The sequence below is a fragment of the Dromiciops gliroides genome, chromosome 2, assembly GCF_019393635.1.
Source record: "Dromiciops gliroides isolate mDroGli1 chromosome 2, mDroGli1.pri, whole genome shotgun sequence".
NCBI lineage: Eukaryota > Metazoa > Chordata > Mammalia > Microbiotheria > Microbiotheriidae > Dromiciops > Dromiciops gliroides.
Genome location: NC_057862.1, coordinates 55136831 through 55156175, shown reverse-complemented (window position 1 = coordinate 55156175; position 19345 = coordinate 55136831). Strand labels below are relative to the sequence as shown.

Below are 19345 nucleotides of genomic sequence, written 5' to 3'. Positions count from 1 at the left end.
AAAACAAAAAAACTGTATCCAACCAAAACTGGATAAAAATTGAGCAGATACAATGATCTTATTCACAAACAATAATGGATGTGTAAGAAGAAGAAAAAATAGCTTTAAATTTTTTGAAAATCAATTATTTTGGAGACAAGCTAAAATGATTATCTAACACTTCAAACTACTAAAGGAATTTAAACACCTTGTTTTATTATCCTCTACACAAAGTAGATCCATAGGTCCTTTTTTTTTTTTTTTTGGTGAGGCAATTGGGGTTAAGCGACTTGCCCATGGTCACACAGCTGGTAAGTGTCAAGTGTCTGAGGCCAAATTTGAACTCAGGTCCTCCTGACTCCAGGGCCGGTGCTCTATCCACTGTGCCACCTAGTTGCCCCTGGATATGAATTCTTGATACAATGTTTTGGTACAATGTTAACTTGCATTCATATATTCACAAATGTTGGTCAACAACAAAGAAGATGCTAAACTACAGAAATGAACTTCATATTGTAGAAGCAAATTCAAAGTGGTTAAATACATGAGGAAGATAAACTAGATTATAAACCCTACTGTAGCCATCGACACCAAACTACCACCCCAGATCAGGCTTGGAGAAAAAAACCTTGGTAGAAAAACTAAGAAACTTTGACTTAGTTAAATCTATGGCTTCCCTTATAAGACTAACAAGGAATCTCATGATAACATCTCTGATTAAAGTTAAAAAAAAAACAAAACACAAAAACTGGTCAATATTCTGATCCCTGGGGGGCAGCTAGGTGGAGCAGTGGATAAAGCACTAGCCCTGGATTTAGGAAGACCTGAGTTCAAATCCGACCCCAGACACTAGACATTTACTCGATGTGTGACCCTGGGCAAGTCACTTAACCCTCATTGTCGTCCCCCCCAAATTCTGATCCCTGAAAAATTCTGTAGAAAGTTACCACCTGTATCAACTATGATTGTTTTGAAAAGTATTGAGGGTTTCTAATCACTGCCACAATGTAAAATCTTAAAAACAGATCCTTTGTGTGAAATATTAGTCTTTATTAGTCTACCCATAAAGCTTACTTCCACTACAACTAAGTGTCTGAAATTTGGTACAGCAAATAAAAGGAGCTGGATAATTGGGTGTGCTGATATTAATGTCAATAATGCCTCCTGGCTTCCTTTAAGTCCCAGCTAAAATCTTACATTCTATAGGAGGACTTTCTAGATCCCTCTTAATTCTAGTGCCTTCTCTCTGTTCATTACTTCCTACTTAGACTGTATACAACTCGTTTATACATATTTATTTGCATGTTGCCTCTCCCACTAGATTGTGAGGTCAAGGGCAGGAATTGTATTTCGCCTTTCTTTGTATACCTAGTTTTGTTAACACCGTGCCTAGCAATATCATTCTTTGTCCTTCCATTTTCAAAGAGGACCAATGACATCATAAGTATGATGTCTTGACCCCACTGTGAATTGGATATAAGTGAGGTGTCACAGAAGTCCAGTGGCCGGATGAAAGTCAATGGCCAGCGATGTAGTAGATGGCCTTGGCATCTTTGATGCCTGACCAAGCTCTAAGCTCTCCACACAGCCTGCTTGAGAAGCCCCCTTAATAGCTGTTGGAACAAAGTCATCATCTGCCTATTCCGCCCAGGGAAGTCTTCACATGCTTGAGGTAGAAATCCCCTAACTCACTGATGGGGTTGAAGCCTATCAGTTACTCTCAACCTGGCTTGGCCCAATGGTTTTACCAGGGTGTGCTCATTACAAATGACAGCTTGGAGCCACAGGTAAGAGCTGGATGAATCTGATGGACACCAAAGATAGATGAGCAGCCCTGAAAAGGGCCTGGAAAGCCTTCATACCAGAGGTGCTAGTCCTCCTGAACACCCCATACACCCCAGAATAACATGCAATTTCTTCATGGACTAAACAGAACTCATAATTATTTCTATTAAAATAACATCTGGGGGCAGCTAGGTGGCACAGTAGATAGAGTACTGGCCCTGGATTCAGGAGGACCTGAGTTCAAATCCAGCCTCAGACACTTGACACATACTAGCTGTATGACCCTGGACAAGTCACTTAACCCTCATTGCACCCACACACACACACACAAAAATAATATGGAAGTTCAAGCTCAAAATAAACACTATATAAATCATCACAATCACTAAAAACATGTTCTGAAATTTTAAGTAATGCTTATTGGACACTTTAAAAATCAAACCATTGAAGTCAATTTTATAAGATGGCTTACAGCAATATAATAGGTACTTAACTGAGCTCTCTTTAACATCAACATGCTACCCAAATGGAATGCTTGTTACACTTACACTTTTGTTTATTTTTTTTTTAAATGAGGCAATTGGGGTTAAGTGACTTGCCCAAGGTCACACAGCTAGTAAGTGTTAAGTGTCTGAGGCCGGATTTGAACTCAGGTACTCCAGAGCCAGTGCTCTATCCACTGTGCTACCTAGCTGCCCCCTACACTTTTAAAATTAAAGATTTTCCTTATTGGTTCCATAACTAAAAACAAACAAGTTGCTCTTTCGACAACCTAAGATAAAATGTCGAATCAAACAGTTCATTTTTTCATTTTGCCTTTATAAAATTGTTGGCTAACTGAACTGAGTATCCAAAGACAAACCCACAGTGTGTCTACCCACCAACTAGGTTATTTACAGAATTAGAAACATTGCTATGTCATAGTTTCTTCGTATTTAAGAATTTCTCTAAATCAATAAGCTGTTTTCTTATCAGTTTAAGTAGGGATCCCAGTCTCTGGCAGAATGTGCTTAAAACATGGATTACATAAAGATAACCAATCAATAAGATATCCAGTACCACACATAATCAGAATAAAAGTAATATAGGTAGAATAAATCATGTGACTTTGGACCTTTAAAATAAAAGGCTGGATGAAACATTAACATTTTGCAGGGCAGAAAACTTATAAAGAATATCATTCATTTCCTACTATAATGTCTCACTGAACCATTTTTTTTCTTGGCTCAAGTACAACATCTTGGTATTATGCTGTCTCCTATAAAAAACATTAAGGTACCCACCTGTCTTTGTTAGCAACAAACTTAAAATAGCTTCCTTATTTTTTTAAAGTCACTTTTCGGTTGTGTCCAACTCTTGGTGACCCCATTTGGGGTTTTCTTAGCAAAGATACTGGAGTGGTTTGCCATTCTCCAGCTCATCTTACAGATGAGGAAACTGAGGCAAATAGAGTTAAGTGATTTGTCCATGGTCATACACCTAAGTAAATGTCTGAGGACAAATTTTTTTTTTTTTGCAGGGCAATGGGGGTTAAATGACTTGCCCAGGGTCACACGTAAGTGTCAAGTGTCTGAGATCGAATTTGAACTCAGGTCCTCCTGAATCCAGGGCCTGTGTGCTTTATCCACTGCGCCACCTAGCTGCCCCCTGAGGACAAATTTGAACTTGGGAAGATGAGTTTTCCTGACTTCAGACTCAGCACCCTATAGCACTACAAATTTTACTAAAACATAATTCAATTGCTTGAGAATTGGCAATAGTCTGTGGCCTGGGGGGAGGGGAGGGGGGGGGTGTCTTATGATCCAGAGAGAACATGGGAAGCTCCCACCATTAGCATTTCATATATGGATTTCTCATAAGGTTGTTACAGGCTTACCACTTCAATCCACATTAGCCTTGCACAGATCTGTACTGAACAAACTCTTACACTGTGGTAAATTCAGTCAGTCAAAACTAAGTATTTATAAAACCTAAACCCCTCAAACACTTCAGATAAACAATTCAATGAGCAAGAAAACTGTTACTGAAAGAAGAAATTAAGACATTTTTCTCTACAAGATTTACTACTCCAGAATTTCTTGTAAGGAGTGAGGGAGGATCAGGAAAGTCACTCACTCACCCACCCACCCACCCTTTCCAATTCTTTAATCTCCTCCCTACAAAAAGAGCCCAATCATTCAAATGCAAGGCTTTTACCTCTTTAAGGTTCAGAGAGGACAAAACCATGAAAATCCCTCAATATATAAGCAAAATGTTGCCTGATCATACATTTCATTTCAACAAACATTTTATTATGTACCTTCTGCATGGGAGAAAAGTAGGGAGAGAAGGGATGGCGGTATGGGCACCAAGAGCCCCAAAGGACATTGTGGGGTAGGGAGCCTCAGGGCTGAGACCATGCAGGGGAATCACACAAATCTCAGGAAATGTACTGGGAAGAGGTCACTCAGATCAGTCTGGGAGAGCCCAGCAGTTTATCTAGTTTGCCCCTCTCCAAGCAGCTCCTCTGATCTAACTAGATTGCCCAGAGCTCTGGATTGTCCCCAGTGGGCAATGCCAGCACCTGCACACACGTGTGTACACACCTTAGACACCCCCACGATCACACCAGACACATGTACGTGTGGCATATATCTGCAACACACATTAGACAATGCACCCCCCACACAAACCACATACACACACATCTCACACTGACACACAACACATACACACCTACCTCAAACATAGACCCCCCCACACAAATCACACATAACATTCATGTATGCACACACCTTAGCCACTGACACACACTCGGACACAGACTCCTCCCCCCAAAAAAATCACACCAGACACATACCCTCAAGGCACAGTCAAGTTCACATACCTCAGACACACGAGCCCCACACACGCACACATACCACATGTAAACCATACAGGACACAGAGACACAACACAATCACGCATGCACACATCTCAGACATAGACTTCCCCCAACATGAAACACATCAGACACACATTCTTAAAGACACACACTTACATGTACACACCTCAGAGCGACATCAGACACCCCACACACAAAACACACCGAACAATACACTCACGTATGCACACGCCTGACACAGACCCTCCCCACGAAACACACATGCACACACCTCAAACACAAACATACACAAACTACATCGAGACACACCCCACACCCAAAGCACACAGGACAACTCACACGCATGCACACACCTCACACACTCACACACACACACACACACACACACACCCTCCAGACATAGCCCCTCACACCCCCCCACAAGCCACAGCGGACACACACACGCGCGCCCGCCCAGAGCAGATACACGCACATACCCACCTCTTCTCGCACACTCACTCACACGCAAGCGCCCCCACCCCCGCCTCTCACTCCCCCCCTCAAAGGGTCGCCCCGGCCACCTAGCACCTCGGCCCCCAAGCCCCGCGGGGTATGTGGTGGGGGGAGGGGAGGCTCGCCCCGGGGCCCGGACCTCCTCCCCCACTTCCCCTCAGGCTCGGGTCCGAGTCTCACCTGGGCCGGGCCGGCCGGGCTCCTCCGACACCTTAGACAGGAGTTCTTCTCCCAGCTGCAACAGCTGCCGTCACTGTCGCTGTCCTGGAGGTCCCTCGGGCCAGAGTCGGGGCTGGGGGCCTCTAGCGGGGGCGGGGGCGAAGGCGGAGCTGGAGAAGAGGGGCGGCTGGGCGTGAGCATCACATTGGGGCCTCGGGCACCGCAGCGCCCGCGGCAGCGCCCGCGGCTGCGCCCGCCCGAACCGGAACTGCTTCGGGGGGCGTGGTCTAGGCTGGCAGCGAGGCGGGGCCAAGTCCGGAAAGGGCGCGAGAATGGAGGGAGGGGAAGCGAAGGGAGGAGAAAGAGGGAAGCGGGGAGAGTACGCATGCGTCAGGGCCTGGGGCCCAGGGCCCTAGCCGAGGAGGGGATGAGGGTGGGGAAATAAAGGAGGGGGAGGAGCCAATGGGGCCGTGGGCGGGGCTACGGTCAGGGGGCGGGGCCGAGGCTGAAGGCCACCCTCCAGGAGGCGTGGGTTTTCCTGCTGCTGTTGCTGTGGCCCTGAAAACACTTAGCAATAGGGAGCCTCCTCTGGCCAGCTCCCCCGCGGGACGGTAGATTGGGGGCTGGACTAAACTGAGTCCGGATTACCTGGATTCGAAGCACACCTCTGTTGCTAGCCGTGGGGCCACGGGCAAGTCACCAAACCTCTTGAACCTTCAGTTTCTTCATCTGTAAAACGGGGATATAATGATAATGGTATGAGGTGTTGACTCAGATGAAATAATATATGAGAACATGTTGAGAACTTTAAAGTACTGTATAAATGTGAGATATTATTATCCCTGGGCACAGATGCCCACAGGCTCTGCCTGGCCTCAGCTGAGTAGTTGGGGGTGGGAGTGAGGGAAGGGGATCGGCATTTATAGAAAACACGTTTGCCGGGCACCATGCTTGCTAAGCCTTACCAAGTATCTTATTTGATCCTTACAATTACTACCAGACAAGGTAGAAAGCTGTCAATATCTGCATTTTACATTTCAGGAAAAAGGGAGATAGAGATTAAGTGATTTGCCTAGGGTCATAAGGCTAGGGTCCAATGTCACATTTGAACTCTTGGTCTTTCTGACTTCAGGCCCAGCATTCTAAACCCTTCCACACTTAGCTGTAGAAGGTGTGGGTGAGGAGATGGAGAATGCTGGGAACCAAGCTTCTTTCTCTGCACACATGGGATGTCTACAGAGCAGGTCATTTGGGCCTCAAGCTCTAAGCTTCCTTCCCATGTTTAACATTGTTACGATTCAGAGCAGAAAATGGCTGAGAAACTCCCCCACCCACCAGGAATCAGTCATTACCTCTTCACAGTAAGCACAGGACAAAAATCATGGAAGCCTCTTGCCAAGAGAACATATCAAAGAAATCCTGCCTCCGGGTCATCCATGGCAAATGGAGCTTTAGGTGTCCAAGGACAGATCCCCCCTCTTGCCTATGCTCAAAAGTCTCCAGACCCAATTTTGTGTTGTCATCTCTTCCTCAGACTCTCCAATTCCAACACTAGTGCCAGATCCATAGCAGCTCATTAGATTTCAAACTAGAAGGATTCTAATCCACACCTCTCGTTTTACAGATTAGAAAACAACAGAAAAACTGAGAAACAGAGACTATTTTATTTGCATGTCCTTTGCTCAATCCTCTGTCCACTTGGGATGCTCTTTTCCATTACCTTTGCTAAAATCTGTCCATTTCCACAGCTTCCACCACTGAAAAATTCTGCCCAGTCCCCACAACTTGGCTACTTATGTGATTGGAGTGCCTGAGAAAAGCTTGAGATTCACTAGAACTTCAGGAACCTTCTCTGATTCTATTCACAAGGCAGACATGCCCCATCTATGCCACTGGTCACTGAAGCAGTGTGTGATAGAGTTGTTGGTTTTTTGTTTTGTTTTGTGATAGTTTTACAATCTGTGATGGTGGTAAGCTTGTGTCTTATATTTCTTCGATGTCCCCTGTGAGAAAATAATTATTAATAATGAATTTCTTGGAGGGACCCAGAGATCAGTTTCAATCCTTTCTCCCCCCACTCCAGAAAGTCTAGTTCTCGAGGAAGTTCAAATCTAGTCTGGGACAAACCCAAAGGAACAAAAGAAATGAAGATTATTCTTCTGTCTAGCTCAGTGAATTGATGGGATTAAACCACACCTAGATACTGGATTTAGCTTTTACCCTTCTGGGAAGGTCTCTTCCATTATGTCATTGGGTAGAGTTCATTTTAATTTGGACCATCTTCAAGTCAAGTCAATTGAATTGGAATTGGAATTGAATGATGCAAACCAATTAGCTTAGATCAGTGTACCAAAAGAGAATAAAACCCTTGACCACATCAGGGTCTGAGGCTCTGTTGGTGCTTACTCTTCTCTTAGAACAGGGTGGGTTTTGGAGGTCTTCTGAACTCTCTTTGAGATCACATGCTGTCTCTCTGAGAGACCACATTGGTTTGGGGCTTTTCTTCTGCTTGTGCTAACTGCCACGCAGTCAATTCTTTATTGTATATATGATATTAATTAATAATATATGCTTACTGCCAAAACAGGTGCAATAGCCATTAATATAGAAATAGCAATCAATTAATTTATAAAATACAGTAGCCACAATAATTTAAAAAAACCCCCCCCCCCATAGTGTCTCGCAGAGGACTGGACCCATAGGAGGTCTTCCCTCAGGAGTCATGAGTTAATGGGGTTCATTTGTCCTTTCAAAGGATAGCAGATACCAAGGTCCCTCTGTCTTGTAGCATGGCCTTCTCAGGATAGGCATAACTGATTAATAAGATTATCTGCCTGGTCTGGATTAGAATATGAAACAAGATATTTTGCCTTCCTGAATCTATCTTTGCTCATTCCCCTAACTCACATCTCCAAATCTGGGCCTAGAATTAATTTCCAAGAGGAAGGCACTGCTGAATACACTGGCCTACAGTGAGAGCTTTGTCCCTAATGCACCCCGGCCGCAGCACATTAACCTCTTTGCTCTTCAGGGATGTTGGGAAGAGGCAAAGAAAGGAGAAGAGAAAGTTAATGGATGTTGGGATTTGGGGGGAGGAAAGCATTGGGAGTTCATCAGGAAGGAAAAGTGACTTTTCTCTCTCAAGGCCACTGTGCCTTGCTGAGTCACTCACTGCTGCCCCACCTGTCCCTGCCAGTCTCTGGAAAGGAAAAATGATACCTGAGTGAGGGAAGGCACAAGTTCTAGGACCTAGACTCCCACACAAATATAGGCATACCCTGGGTTTCTCCAAGACAGGCTAAGGTCTCTCCTGCTGATGTCTGGGGAAAAAGTCTCTCTAAGGGAGATCAAAGCTGAGACAGCTAATACTGATGCTCCCTGCTCTAGGGTCTCTGAAGTAGAGCAACTCCTGAAGACAGGGAAGGTTTCCTGCAGCCATGTGGATGAAGTTTGGCCTAATCTCTTCATAGGAGATGCGTGAGTGGTCGTTTTCGGATAAGAAAAATCAGTTGGGAAGTTAGAGGGAGGGAGAGAGAGAGGAAAGGGAGGAAACCGGTTCTGTTTAGGAAGTCTTTACAGCAAGGGGTGGAAGGGGCATACAGAGTCTGTAATTAGAATTGGCAAGATTGTGGTGGGGGGAGGGGGGAATAGTTCCTAGGGACTACCATAAGGTGGAACAATGAGAGCACTTAGCATTCCTAGAGGAAAAGAAAAATACTGGGCCTAGAAGGCAGGAGTTTTGTGTAGATTCCAGAGGTTTCTCAGCAACTCAGAACAAATGACAAGCCTGTGGTCAGGAAGGCTTAGGGGATAGAAGATGGAGAGAGTAACGGGGATTTGGGTGAAAGACAAGACATGGAGTTGGAGTGGGCAATGGCTTGGACCTACAGGTGGTTCATCTCAGCTTATTTCAGCCCATTCCCTCCCTCCTCTTGGCTCAGAATGAGAGTGGGTAGGGGCGGGCAGGTGGCACAGTGGATAAAGCACCGGCCCTGGATTCAGGAGGACCTGCGTTCAAATCCGCCCTCAGACACTTGACACTTACTAGCTGTGTGACCCTGGGCAAGTCACTTAACCCCCATTGCCCCGCAAAAAACAAAACAAAAAAGAATGAGAGTGGGAGCTGGGGCCAAGGAGAATCTTTAAAGCTTCGGATCCAAAAGGTAATTTGCAAATAAGATTTGCAGATAAAATGAAAGAAGGCCTCAAGGGAAGTACATGAAATGTGGGGAGTGGAGAAGGAAAGTCAAGAATCTTCCCTCTTTCTTCTCTGCCCAAGGTCTGGGCCCAGTGAAACTAAAGACCCCAGGTAGCAAAGGAGGTCCCCCAAACCTGGCTCCACATTACCCCAAAGGAGAAATATGTGTTGGGATGAGAGGGGGAGGTTCAGGGGCCAGCAACAGGGAAGAGTCAGGAAGGGCCCAAGGAGAGAGATGAGGACAATGACCCCAGGCTTGGGCTTGGTGAGTGTTATTTTCTTTAGATCACAGTGTTCTTCCAGATGACCAGTTCAGTAACAGAAGCCTGGGGATTTGTACTTCTCCGAATAGCCATTCAAAGCCTCGTTCCAGATGTTTCCCACCACCACATCCTTAAGGTAGACAGCCTGGAATCAACCCACCAGCCATCCTGTCTATCTGTCCTTGTCTTCCTCCAGGGCCACAGCAAACAATCGCTTTGAACTGTGGAAACTGGGCATCACTCATGTGCTGAATGCAGCCCACGGGGGGCTTTACTGCCAGGGAGGACCTGACTTCTATGGCTGCTGCGTGAGCTACTTGGGGGTGCCTGCCCATGACCTCCCTGACTTCAACATCAGTGCCTACTTTTCTTCCTCTGCTGATTTTATCCACAACGCCCTCCTCACACCTGGGGGTACGAAACTGGGGTTGGGAATGGATGGGTGAGCTTTTCTCTCCTCCCTGGTGTGCCATCCCATCTCAGAAATTGGTCCTTCATTTCCCCTTTCTCTCCTGCCCGCCTGGGATAGCCCAGAATCAGCAGTAAACTCCCTCCAACCAAGAAATAGCAGGCTTTAAGAAATCCCCCACTGCAATGAGGAACTCCAGAGTGATTTAGTCTTCAAGCCAGATTTCCATTTATATTCCTCATGAGGAAGCTAAGGTGGGAGAGAGGAGGGAAAAGTCAATAAAAGAAACTGGAGAGGCAGCTAGGTGGTGCAGTGAATAAAGCACTGGCCCTGGATTCAGGAATACCTGAGTTCAAATCTGACCTCAGACACTTGACACTTACTAGCTATGTGACCCTGGGCAAGTCACTTAACCCCAATTGTCTCACTAAAAAAAAAAAAAAGAAACTGGAGAAGCCAAGGAAAGGGTTGGGGGCAGTCTCTGCTCCTTCTACAATTCTCAGTTCACTTAGCTCTCTGACCTCCACTCTTTTTTCTTCATGTGTCACCATTTTCTGAGCCTCAGTTTCCTTATCTGTGCAATGGGATTGAGGATAATGATGGCTCACATCTGCAGGCCCTTTAAACTCTTTGAGACATTTTCGCATGTAATTATCTCAAGCCTGTCTTCACCTGGAATGCAGGGCAGGCTAAGCAACTTTACCCTTTGCTGAGATAAGGACCATGAGGACCAGACAGGAGAAGGGGAGTCGCAAACACTCACACAGGTGGCCTTAGATAGGGTTGGGACAAGGATTGCCTCCGGGCCTCCCAAGATTTTTGTACTATGTCCTTGTAATGGAAAAGAGACCCACTGGATCTGAAGTCAGGAAGCCTGGGTTTAACCTATGAGCCCTGTGGCCTTGGGGAATTCACTTCGACTCTGCTTCTTTATCTGTAAGGTGGGGACACTGAAAACACTCCTAACTTGTGCTCCTAGCTGGGCAACAGAAATGTGAGCTGCTGTTATTACCACCAGGGGCAATACCCCCCTCCCCCCAGTTCCTTTGGGAGTAGTGAGTGATTAAATTTCTAGTAAGTGTATGAGGGGCTTGAGGCCTCCCCTGTGGCTTCTCACCACCCGTCTCCCTCTTGCTTATTTCTCCAGCCAAGGTGCTAGTTCACTGTGTGGTGGGGGTCAGCCGCTCAGCCACTCTGGTCTTGGCTTACCTCATGCTGAGACAAGGGCTAACTCTGCTGCAGGCTGTGAGTTCCGTGAAGCAACACCGTTGGATCTTCCCCAATTCTGGCTTCCTCAGGCAGCTGTGCCAGCTGGACAAGCAGCTTCAGGGAGCAGGGGGAGACTTTCAGGCCTCATCTACAAGGTGACATTCTCACCTTCGCTCTGCCCTCTGGAAGAGAATAGGACAGCAGACAGAAGCAGTATCACCGAAAAGGAGGTTTCTGTCTCTGCAAGGCCGGGGCTGGTTTGGGGTGGAGGAGGGTTAGGAAGGAAGCACCTTCTGTCTTTGGCCAGGATTGGTCTATCATCCGGAACAGGTTGGTATGGCTCCTGGTGCTGGCTGCCCCAGGGTGCTAGGTGATTGGAATGTGCCTCCTCTTCCTTGCCAGCAGGGGATAGGAGGGGAGTGGAAGGGTTCCTGACTCAAGTAACAGACCTGCAGAGAATAGTTGGGGATACCAGTAAGGCAGCTAGGTGGCGCAGTGGAGAGAACACCAGCCCTGGAGTCAGAAGGATCTGAGTTCAAATCCCGCTGCAGACACTTCACACTTAACTAGCTATGTGACCCTGGGCAAGTCACTTAACCCCAATTGTCTTACCAAAAAAACAAACCAAAACAAAAAACAACCAAACAAAAGGAATGTGTAGGGGTCTGTGGTCTACTCTCTGCTATCTACTAATTCCTCAAGTTTCCCATGTTTCTCAGCTTAAGGAGACCTCCACACTTAGTCATCCCTTCTGGAAGATACTGCTTCTCTGTTCTTCCCTAGAGGGCTGGATGAAATTTGGTGGGAGGAAGGAAGAGAGAATACAAGATAGGGTGGGTGGGGGGAGATGATGAAGAAAGGTATGTGTGTGGGTAGGAGGTGTGGACAAGGAAGCTTGGTAGTTTCCTAACTCTTTTGGGCCAGGCCCTTCTTCCTTCCCCTAAAGGCAGCCAAGGGGTAGGGATGAGGAAGGGGCCAAGGAAACCACCCGCCAGCTCCCTGCGGTCATCAAGTCCTAGCCGTAATCTCCATCTCCACCCCAACTTCCACCAAGACCCATCAAACCAAGAGTTCACACTCAATTCCAGGCCATCTGCCACCATTTTGGCTCCCCATTCAACCTGCCAGCCATGCCCTCATCACCCACGATGGAAGCTGTAGGAGTGTGTGTTTATGCTAGGAATGAAGTAGAACTATTTCCCAGATTGAAGAAGCAAGGCCAGAGCTTCTGGGGTCTCCCTCACTTTCATTCCCCTACCTCTGATGGGCCCCCCTACCTAAGATCTTCCAGCTTTACACATATGTCCACACGCCTCCTCTCTCTCTCTCTCTCTCACACACACACACACACACACACACACACACACACACACACACACACACACACTCTCAGAGGGAGCCCTACTCTTTGGGCAGGGACTTCAAGCTAAATGGTCCCTTACCCCATCTACTTACCCAGAAATGGAGACAAAGGAAGCTACACATTATGAAATGATCCCCTCAGAGTTTGATGAGCCTGGCCCTGATCGCCAAGTTTCCCTGGACCAGAGAATATGGTCGATTTTCTTGAGGCCATCGTCTGGAGCCAAACCCCTTTTCGCTGCTGGATTACTCCCAGCCTAGAACAAGATTCTGAGATCTCCAGAGCAGGACATGTCATCCCTCCATTTGCCACCTCCAGTTGTTCATACTTCCTGTGGTTAGTCATCCAGTTCATGCTTCCGTCTAATCTCAAGACAGAAAATGACCCATATTCCTGCTACCTGTGTGTGCTACAGAAAGAAGTCGGCCAGCCGCTCTTGACCACCGTTCTTCCTAAGCCTTTCTACAGCACTTTTGTACTGAGCTCTGGGTTTTGTTTCCATCCCCAACTGCTAAAAGGAAGGGATAAACTCTCCTGTCTTGGAGTTCAGAGACTTAGCGACTGCAGCAGCCACTAAATGGATTGGTTTGGTAGCAGGGGTGGAGAGAGGGGATGTGAACCACCATATGGGTGACATAAGAGAGGCAGCCCAAAGCAAAGCCAGGTGTAGAACTTGACTCCTAGTAGTATGCTGCAATTAGAATCAGAAAGAGCTGGGTTTGAATTCTGCCTAGACTTTTATTAGCCTTTGTACATGCTGAACCTCTGCTCCTGGGTAAATTTACATTTACATCTGTAAATGTGAAGGGGTTTAATTTGATGAACCCTAAAGTTCTAAATGGATGGTCCTATGAGTAAGGGAACATACCCCGCCCCCCAAGCCTGAACTTTAAAACCTGCTCAGGGAGCCACCCTTCAGTTCTTCAATTTGGGAAAATTCCAGCATGAATCAGTAAAGATATGTTCATTGAATCTCTAGAGAGGCAAGAGATGATTATAAAAAGCCAGAGTGGCTTTATCAAGAACAGGTCAAGCCAGACTAACTTCATTTCCTCTTTTGATAAGATTGTTAAACTAGCATATGAGGGTAATGCTGTGGTTAAATTTATCTAGATTTTAGCAGAGTTTGAAATCTCCTATTCTTATAGAGAAGATAAAGAGATATAGATTCACTCATAATATAGATTGATTCCCACCTGGTTGAATGGCTGGATTCAGAGAGGAGACGTTAATGGTTCAATGATGATGTGCCAAGAGGTCTCTGTGTCCCCCAGGGATGTATGCTTGGCCTTGTGCTTTTTAATATATATTTTTCTAAAAGGGTGACTTGCATCTTTAACAGCCCACCAAATTTGATGAAGACAGGAAACTGAGAGAGCCAGACAATAAACTGATTGATGAGTTAGGATCAACAAAGATCTCATGCTGAATCTAATGAGATGAAATGCAATCAGGATAAAAGTCATTCCTTTGGGTACCAAAGGGCAACTTCACAATTATGAAATGGGAGGGGCACATAGCTAGATGGCATTTGTTCTGAAAAAGATGTAGGGGTTTTAGCGAACCACAAGTTCCATATGAGGATGATGCAGAAACTGAAAATGTAATCTCGGGTTGCATTAAGAGGGGCACACCTTCCAGGAATAGGGGGATGATGGTGCCACTGTACTTAGCTCTTATCAGTCATCAGCTGATGTATTATGCTCAGTTCTGGATCCCTCCCTTTAAGAAGATTGTTGGTAAGATACAGTGTCCAGAAGAGAGCAATCATGGCACCCAAGAATGGCCAAAAGCCATGAATCTGTGTCCTATGGGGATTGGTTAAAGAAAATGGGGAGGAACATTTAAGTGACTTGCCCAGGGTCACACAGCTAGTAAGTGTCAAGTGTCTGAGGCTGGATTTGAACTCAGGTCCTCCTGAATCAAGGGCCAGTGCTTTATCCACGGCTCCCCTAGCTGCCCCTCCCTCCCATATGTACTTTCTTTTGGTTTTTTTTTGTTTTGTTTTTTTGTTTTTTGCAGGGCAATGAGGGTCAAGTGACTTGCCCAGGGTCACACAGCTAGCAAGTGTCAAGTGTCTGAGGCCGGATTTGAACTCAGGTACTCCTGAATCCAGGGCTGGTGCTTTACCACTGCGCCATCTAGCTGCCCTCCGATATGTACTTTCAAATGTTTGAAGGCTGGTTTTGTGGAGGAAGAATTTCATTTATTCTGTTTGATCTCAAAGGGCCAAGGACCAATTTGGGCTTGATCTCAGAAAGAACTTCCTAACATGAAAGCTGTGCCAATGTGGAATGGGGAGCTTCAAGAGGGAGTAGGTTTTCCCTCCCTGTAGACCTTCAAGTGGAGGCTAGATTACTATTTGGGTAAATTATACTTCATGTTGGGGTTGTACTAGATGGCTGACAAGTTCACTCTCAACTCTCAAATTCTGTGATGCTATGATCTCAGGGTATCCTAAGTGCACTTGGTGCTGAAGTCACCCAGACATAGAAGATTAGACTTCAGGAAGTGACTTTCCTTAGAGGTCATAAAATTCAATTCCCCCCCCACACACACTTTTTTTCCAACAAAAGAGAAAATTGAGGCCCAGAGAAGTTAAATGACTTATCCACAGCCACACAGCTAGTCAGTGGAAAAACTAGGTCTAGAAGTCATATTTTTTTGACTCCTACTACAATCTTCTTTCTATCAAATGAGTGCTAGATTCCTCTCTGTAGAAACTGACTCCTCCCTGACTGTGTTGGAGGTCAGGCAAACAAACAATCAGGGAAGTGAGGAAGTAAGGACTGAGTTTCTTCAGAAATAGATTATTCTACCAGGCCAGCCTTGGGGCTCTCTCCTTTGGGTTATGACTAAATCTGGTTGGACTTTGGTAATAAGAGCCTGGATGACTCAACTAAGAGTCAAGTGGCTATTTCACAACTTTAACCCTTTTTTCTTTTTTTTTCCCCAGAAAAAAAAAAAAAGGTTACTAGAGGTGGCTGATCTACAAATAGACTTTTGCTTTTATGTCACATTCATTTTCTATCCTTGTAACAACAACACTTAAAACACAAAACAAACCGATATATCAACTGTGGTCAACAGCATAAGGTAACACCCAGAGTGTTCTACCTCTTCAATGGAAGTGAGAGTCAGAAACTGACAATGAATTGCAGAAGTTTTTCACTTAAATGAAGGCCTTTCTTTCTCTCTGTTAAGGGCTAAAATTCTAGCTAGTCTGTCTAAAATATCTAATGAGTGGTCGCCAATAAATTATAAGCTTTAGCAAGAGTTAGACTTTTAGGCATTTATTCAGGAGAATAAGAATTTGATACAGAGAGAAAAAAAGGCCTAGCTTCCTATCTATTAAAGGGAGAACGCATTTCTAGCTGCCTTCTCCACCAGCATCCCCAGGAAAGAGAGTGTGAGACTGAGCCCAGTCTCTTCCTTCCTCCTCCCACTAGCCTGCGTCACTTCCTGACGCCAAAGAAAAGACTCCTGGTCTTGCCCTCAAAAACCTTCACTTCATGGGTGGAACTCTTCTACAGTAAGTCTCCAGCAGGGGGCGTCATTCCAATCGTTACAGAAGGAAGGAATTTAAACTTCTTTTTCCATTGTTTCCATTTAGGACTCAGAGATGTGAAGGCAGTCTAGTGTGGAGTGCTTCTCAGGGAGCTAAATCTTTGAGTCCCTTAAGGGGGAATGGGTCAGGGGCTAAAGTGACTTTTTGGATGAAAAAGAAGCTTAAAAATGAGCCTGCTCTACATGGAAAGGGGAGGAAGAGAAAAGGGAAGAGGAAAAAGAAAAGAAGCAGGAAGAGAAAAAAGCTGGTTAAGGTAGGGTGTCTGGAGCCAAAGAGATAGGCTTGGGGTCTTGAAGGATTAGGGACTCTTCCTATTTTGTGATGCTGCATCTATGACATCTTTGTGAAAAGATGAGGGATCCCTGCTCCACCATCAGCCCACTAAAGTCCAACAACCCAATTTCAAGGAAATCAAGGGGATACTTAGGCTGTCCCCCCAGTGTCCCTCCCATAGCACCACCCACACCTCATGTAAGTAGGTTCATATTTCCCTAGGGAAAGCAGGCACCGCAACAACTTACTCTCTTGCTGTCTCTACTTCCTCTACACTTATCTCCTTCCTACTCCCTGCCATCTTTTCTTGTCCTTATTTCAAGGTCCCTTTGGACTCCACCCTTACTAGAGCACTCCCCAGTGGGGTCAGGTAGGTGGGAAGATGTTTCACAAGGTCAGAGATAAGACACCAGAGATAGATGACCTGTATCGACTCCTCTGGACTCAAAGAGGGCCTGGGAACCACATGGATGAAGTCTGGCCTAACATCCACGTGGGAGATTCGTAAGATATCTCTGCCCATTCTCCCTCAACCTCCCCCCCCATCCCCCGATTTCCCATCCTGACCCAAATCATTCATCCTAGGACCCAAACTGGGAGGGATCTGAGGCTGCCCCTGGAGAGGCCATAGAGAATATTAAACTAGTTGAAGGTCTGAATCCCATCCCAAACCCTAGAGAATGAGCCATGGGCCTGTATTATAGGTAGAAGTTGAGGCTAGAGTTAGGTTCTAGATTAGAATTGAGATTGGGGGGGGGGCAGCTAGGTGGTACAGTGGATAGAGTACCAGCCCTGGATTCAAGAGGACCTGAGTTCAAATCTGGCCTCAGACACTTAACAATTACTAGCTGTGTGACCCTAGGCAAGTCACTTAACCCCAATTACCTCACTTAAAAAAAAGAATTGAGATTGGGGTTTGGGAAGTATGTTAGGGTTTTGGTTATGCCTAGAAGGTTTCAGTTTTGGATGTGGGTTAGGCTAAGAATTAGGATTGGGAACTGTTGAGGTTGAGGCTGGGTCAGGCTCCCAGTTATTGGATGCCCATTGCCAAATGACCCTGTAGCAGCTTTGCGTCTCTTGGGCTTCCTTCCTCACCACAGATGGGCTGCCAGGAATCTCAAAATGCTGCAGAGCCAAGGAATCACTCACATCCTCAATGCTGCCCATGGCAGGTTGGGTGTGTCTACAGGACCCAGTTTTTATTGTCACTTACCTGTGACCTACCATGGAATACAGGCTTTTGATGACCCTGCCTTTGACCTCAGTGCCTTTTTCCATGAGGCAGCGAACTTCATCCAGAAAGCACTGGATACCCCAGGAGGTAAGAGGGCAGCCTAGCGGGAAGACCTTTCTCCTTTGCCCAAGCACCCCACCCCCACCCCATACTCAGGATCATGGAAAGATGATCAGGAACAGGAGTCATTCTAGGGTTCTAGGACCCTAAGACCTGGGGTTTAAGACCCATAAGTGCCCCTGATTTTCTGTTATATTGGGCTGCCCAGCCTGTAAAATAGATCAGGGACTCTTCTTTGTCTTTCCCTTTATGGAGAGTGTTCTCCATTCCCCATCTTCAAGGCATGGTGTATTGGATTTGGTGTCAAGAAAACCAGAGTTCAATTCCAACCTTAGATACTTACTAGCTTCATAACCCTCGGGAAGTCGCTTAATCTCTCTTGGCCTTGGTTCCTTATCTGTAAAATGTACATGGTGGCCTCAAAGGTCTCTTCCGGTTCTAAATTTCTGATCCTTTGATTCTTCTCAGGGAAGGTGCTTGTCCACTGTGCCATGGGGCTCAGCCGCTCCGCTACCCTGGTACTTGCCTTTCTGATGCTCAAGAGGCAGCTGACCCTGGTGGAAGCCCTGAGGACAGTAAGTGTCCATCGAAACATCTGCCCCAATCGGGGGTTCCTCTCCCAGCTGCGTGACCTGGACCTAGAACTTAGCCAGGAGCAGCATAGAGGGAGCAGGGAGAGGCTGATACCACCTACCACTCTGCAGAGAAAATAAAAGAATCATTTTGTAAAAAAACAAAGCTTTACTGACATTTCACTAGGTTTAAAAACTCTGCCAAAGGCATTATCCTCCCTTAAGAATGGATTGCATGGGTGCAGATCTGAAGGCTAAGACTTTGTCCTTAGTTAAAAGTGTTCCCATATCTGCCTATGAAGGCTGAAGCTTGCAGGGATCAAGATGGCAGAGGGACACTGTGATGTGGGATAGGAGAACTTTCCCAAGGTTCTTTGGGGATTTTCCAAAGGTTCCAGTGGGTTGGAGATGTGAAGACCTCCAAGCAGGTTCAGGTTACAACTGAATTTCTGCTCAGGGTCCAGGAAATTTGCAGGAGGCCTTCCTCTGTACAAGCGCTCCCCAATTGCCACTTCTCTGAACTCTAGGTTGAAAACAGTGGCCCATCCTCCACCTGCACAGAATTATGGGTAATAGGTTCTTACAGAAGGGACATCTTGCTTCTGCAAAGTAGAGTCCAAGGAACTGGACTTCATTTTCTGGCAAAATCCTCCCAGGGTCCTTTCTACTGCTCTTCCCTGTGGCCTGGCATCCTAGGGGTGAATTGAGTCAACTCTCTGAAGAAAGAAGGCATTTATATATGCATACCATATCTATCTATCTATCTATCCATCTATCTATCTATCATCTATCCATCTATCTATCTACCATTTCTGTCTCTCTGCCACATCTATCAACCATATCTATCTATCTATCTATCTATCTATCTATCTATCTATCTATCTATCTATCTATCTACCTACCTACCTATCTATCTAT

At 45.9% G+C, this 19345-nt stretch overlaps 2 protein-coding genes across 11 annotated transcripts in view; one reads left to right on the top strand and one right to left on the bottom strand.

Moving 5' to 3' along the window:
• The window catches only part of SAMD8 (sterile alpha motif domain containing 8), a 53215-nt gene extending 47685 nt beyond the window's left edge, over positions 1-5530 (bottom strand). For both annotated transcript variants that reach the window (XM_043988223.1, XM_043988224.1), the window contains exon 1: positions 5300-5530. In XM_043988223.1, the coding sequence (XP_043844158.1) occupies positions 5300-5479 (180 nt within the window). In that variant the 5' untranslated portion in view covers positions 5480-5530. The remainder of the gene's footprint in view (positions 1-5299) is intronic.
• A 2997-nt stretch (positions 5531-8527) lies between these two features.
• LOC122738332 (dual specificity protein phosphatase 13-like) lies at positions 8528-18568 on the top strand. Of its 9 annotated transcripts, none has more exons than XM_043980381.1 (5): positions 8529-8755; positions 9936-10153; positions 11296-11512; positions 17662-17882; positions 18324-18568. In XM_043980381.1, exons 1-5 carry the CDS (start codon positions 8595-8597, stop codon positions 18566-18568), a joined length of 1062 nt encoding a protein of 353 aa, XP_043836316.1. In that variant the 5' UTR covers positions 8529-8594. The 9 variants fall into 9 exon arrangements, 3 of the variants coding, with proteins under 3 accessions (XP_043836317.1, XP_043836316.1, XP_043836318.1); XR_006354636.1 differs by lacking the exon at positions 18324-18568 and adding an exon at positions 16885-17065 and having other exon boundaries at positions 8531-8755; positions 17662-17800; XM_043980382.1 differs by lacking the exon at positions 17662-17882 and having other exon boundaries at positions 8528-8755.
• Positions 18569-19345: the final 777 nt, after the last annotated feature.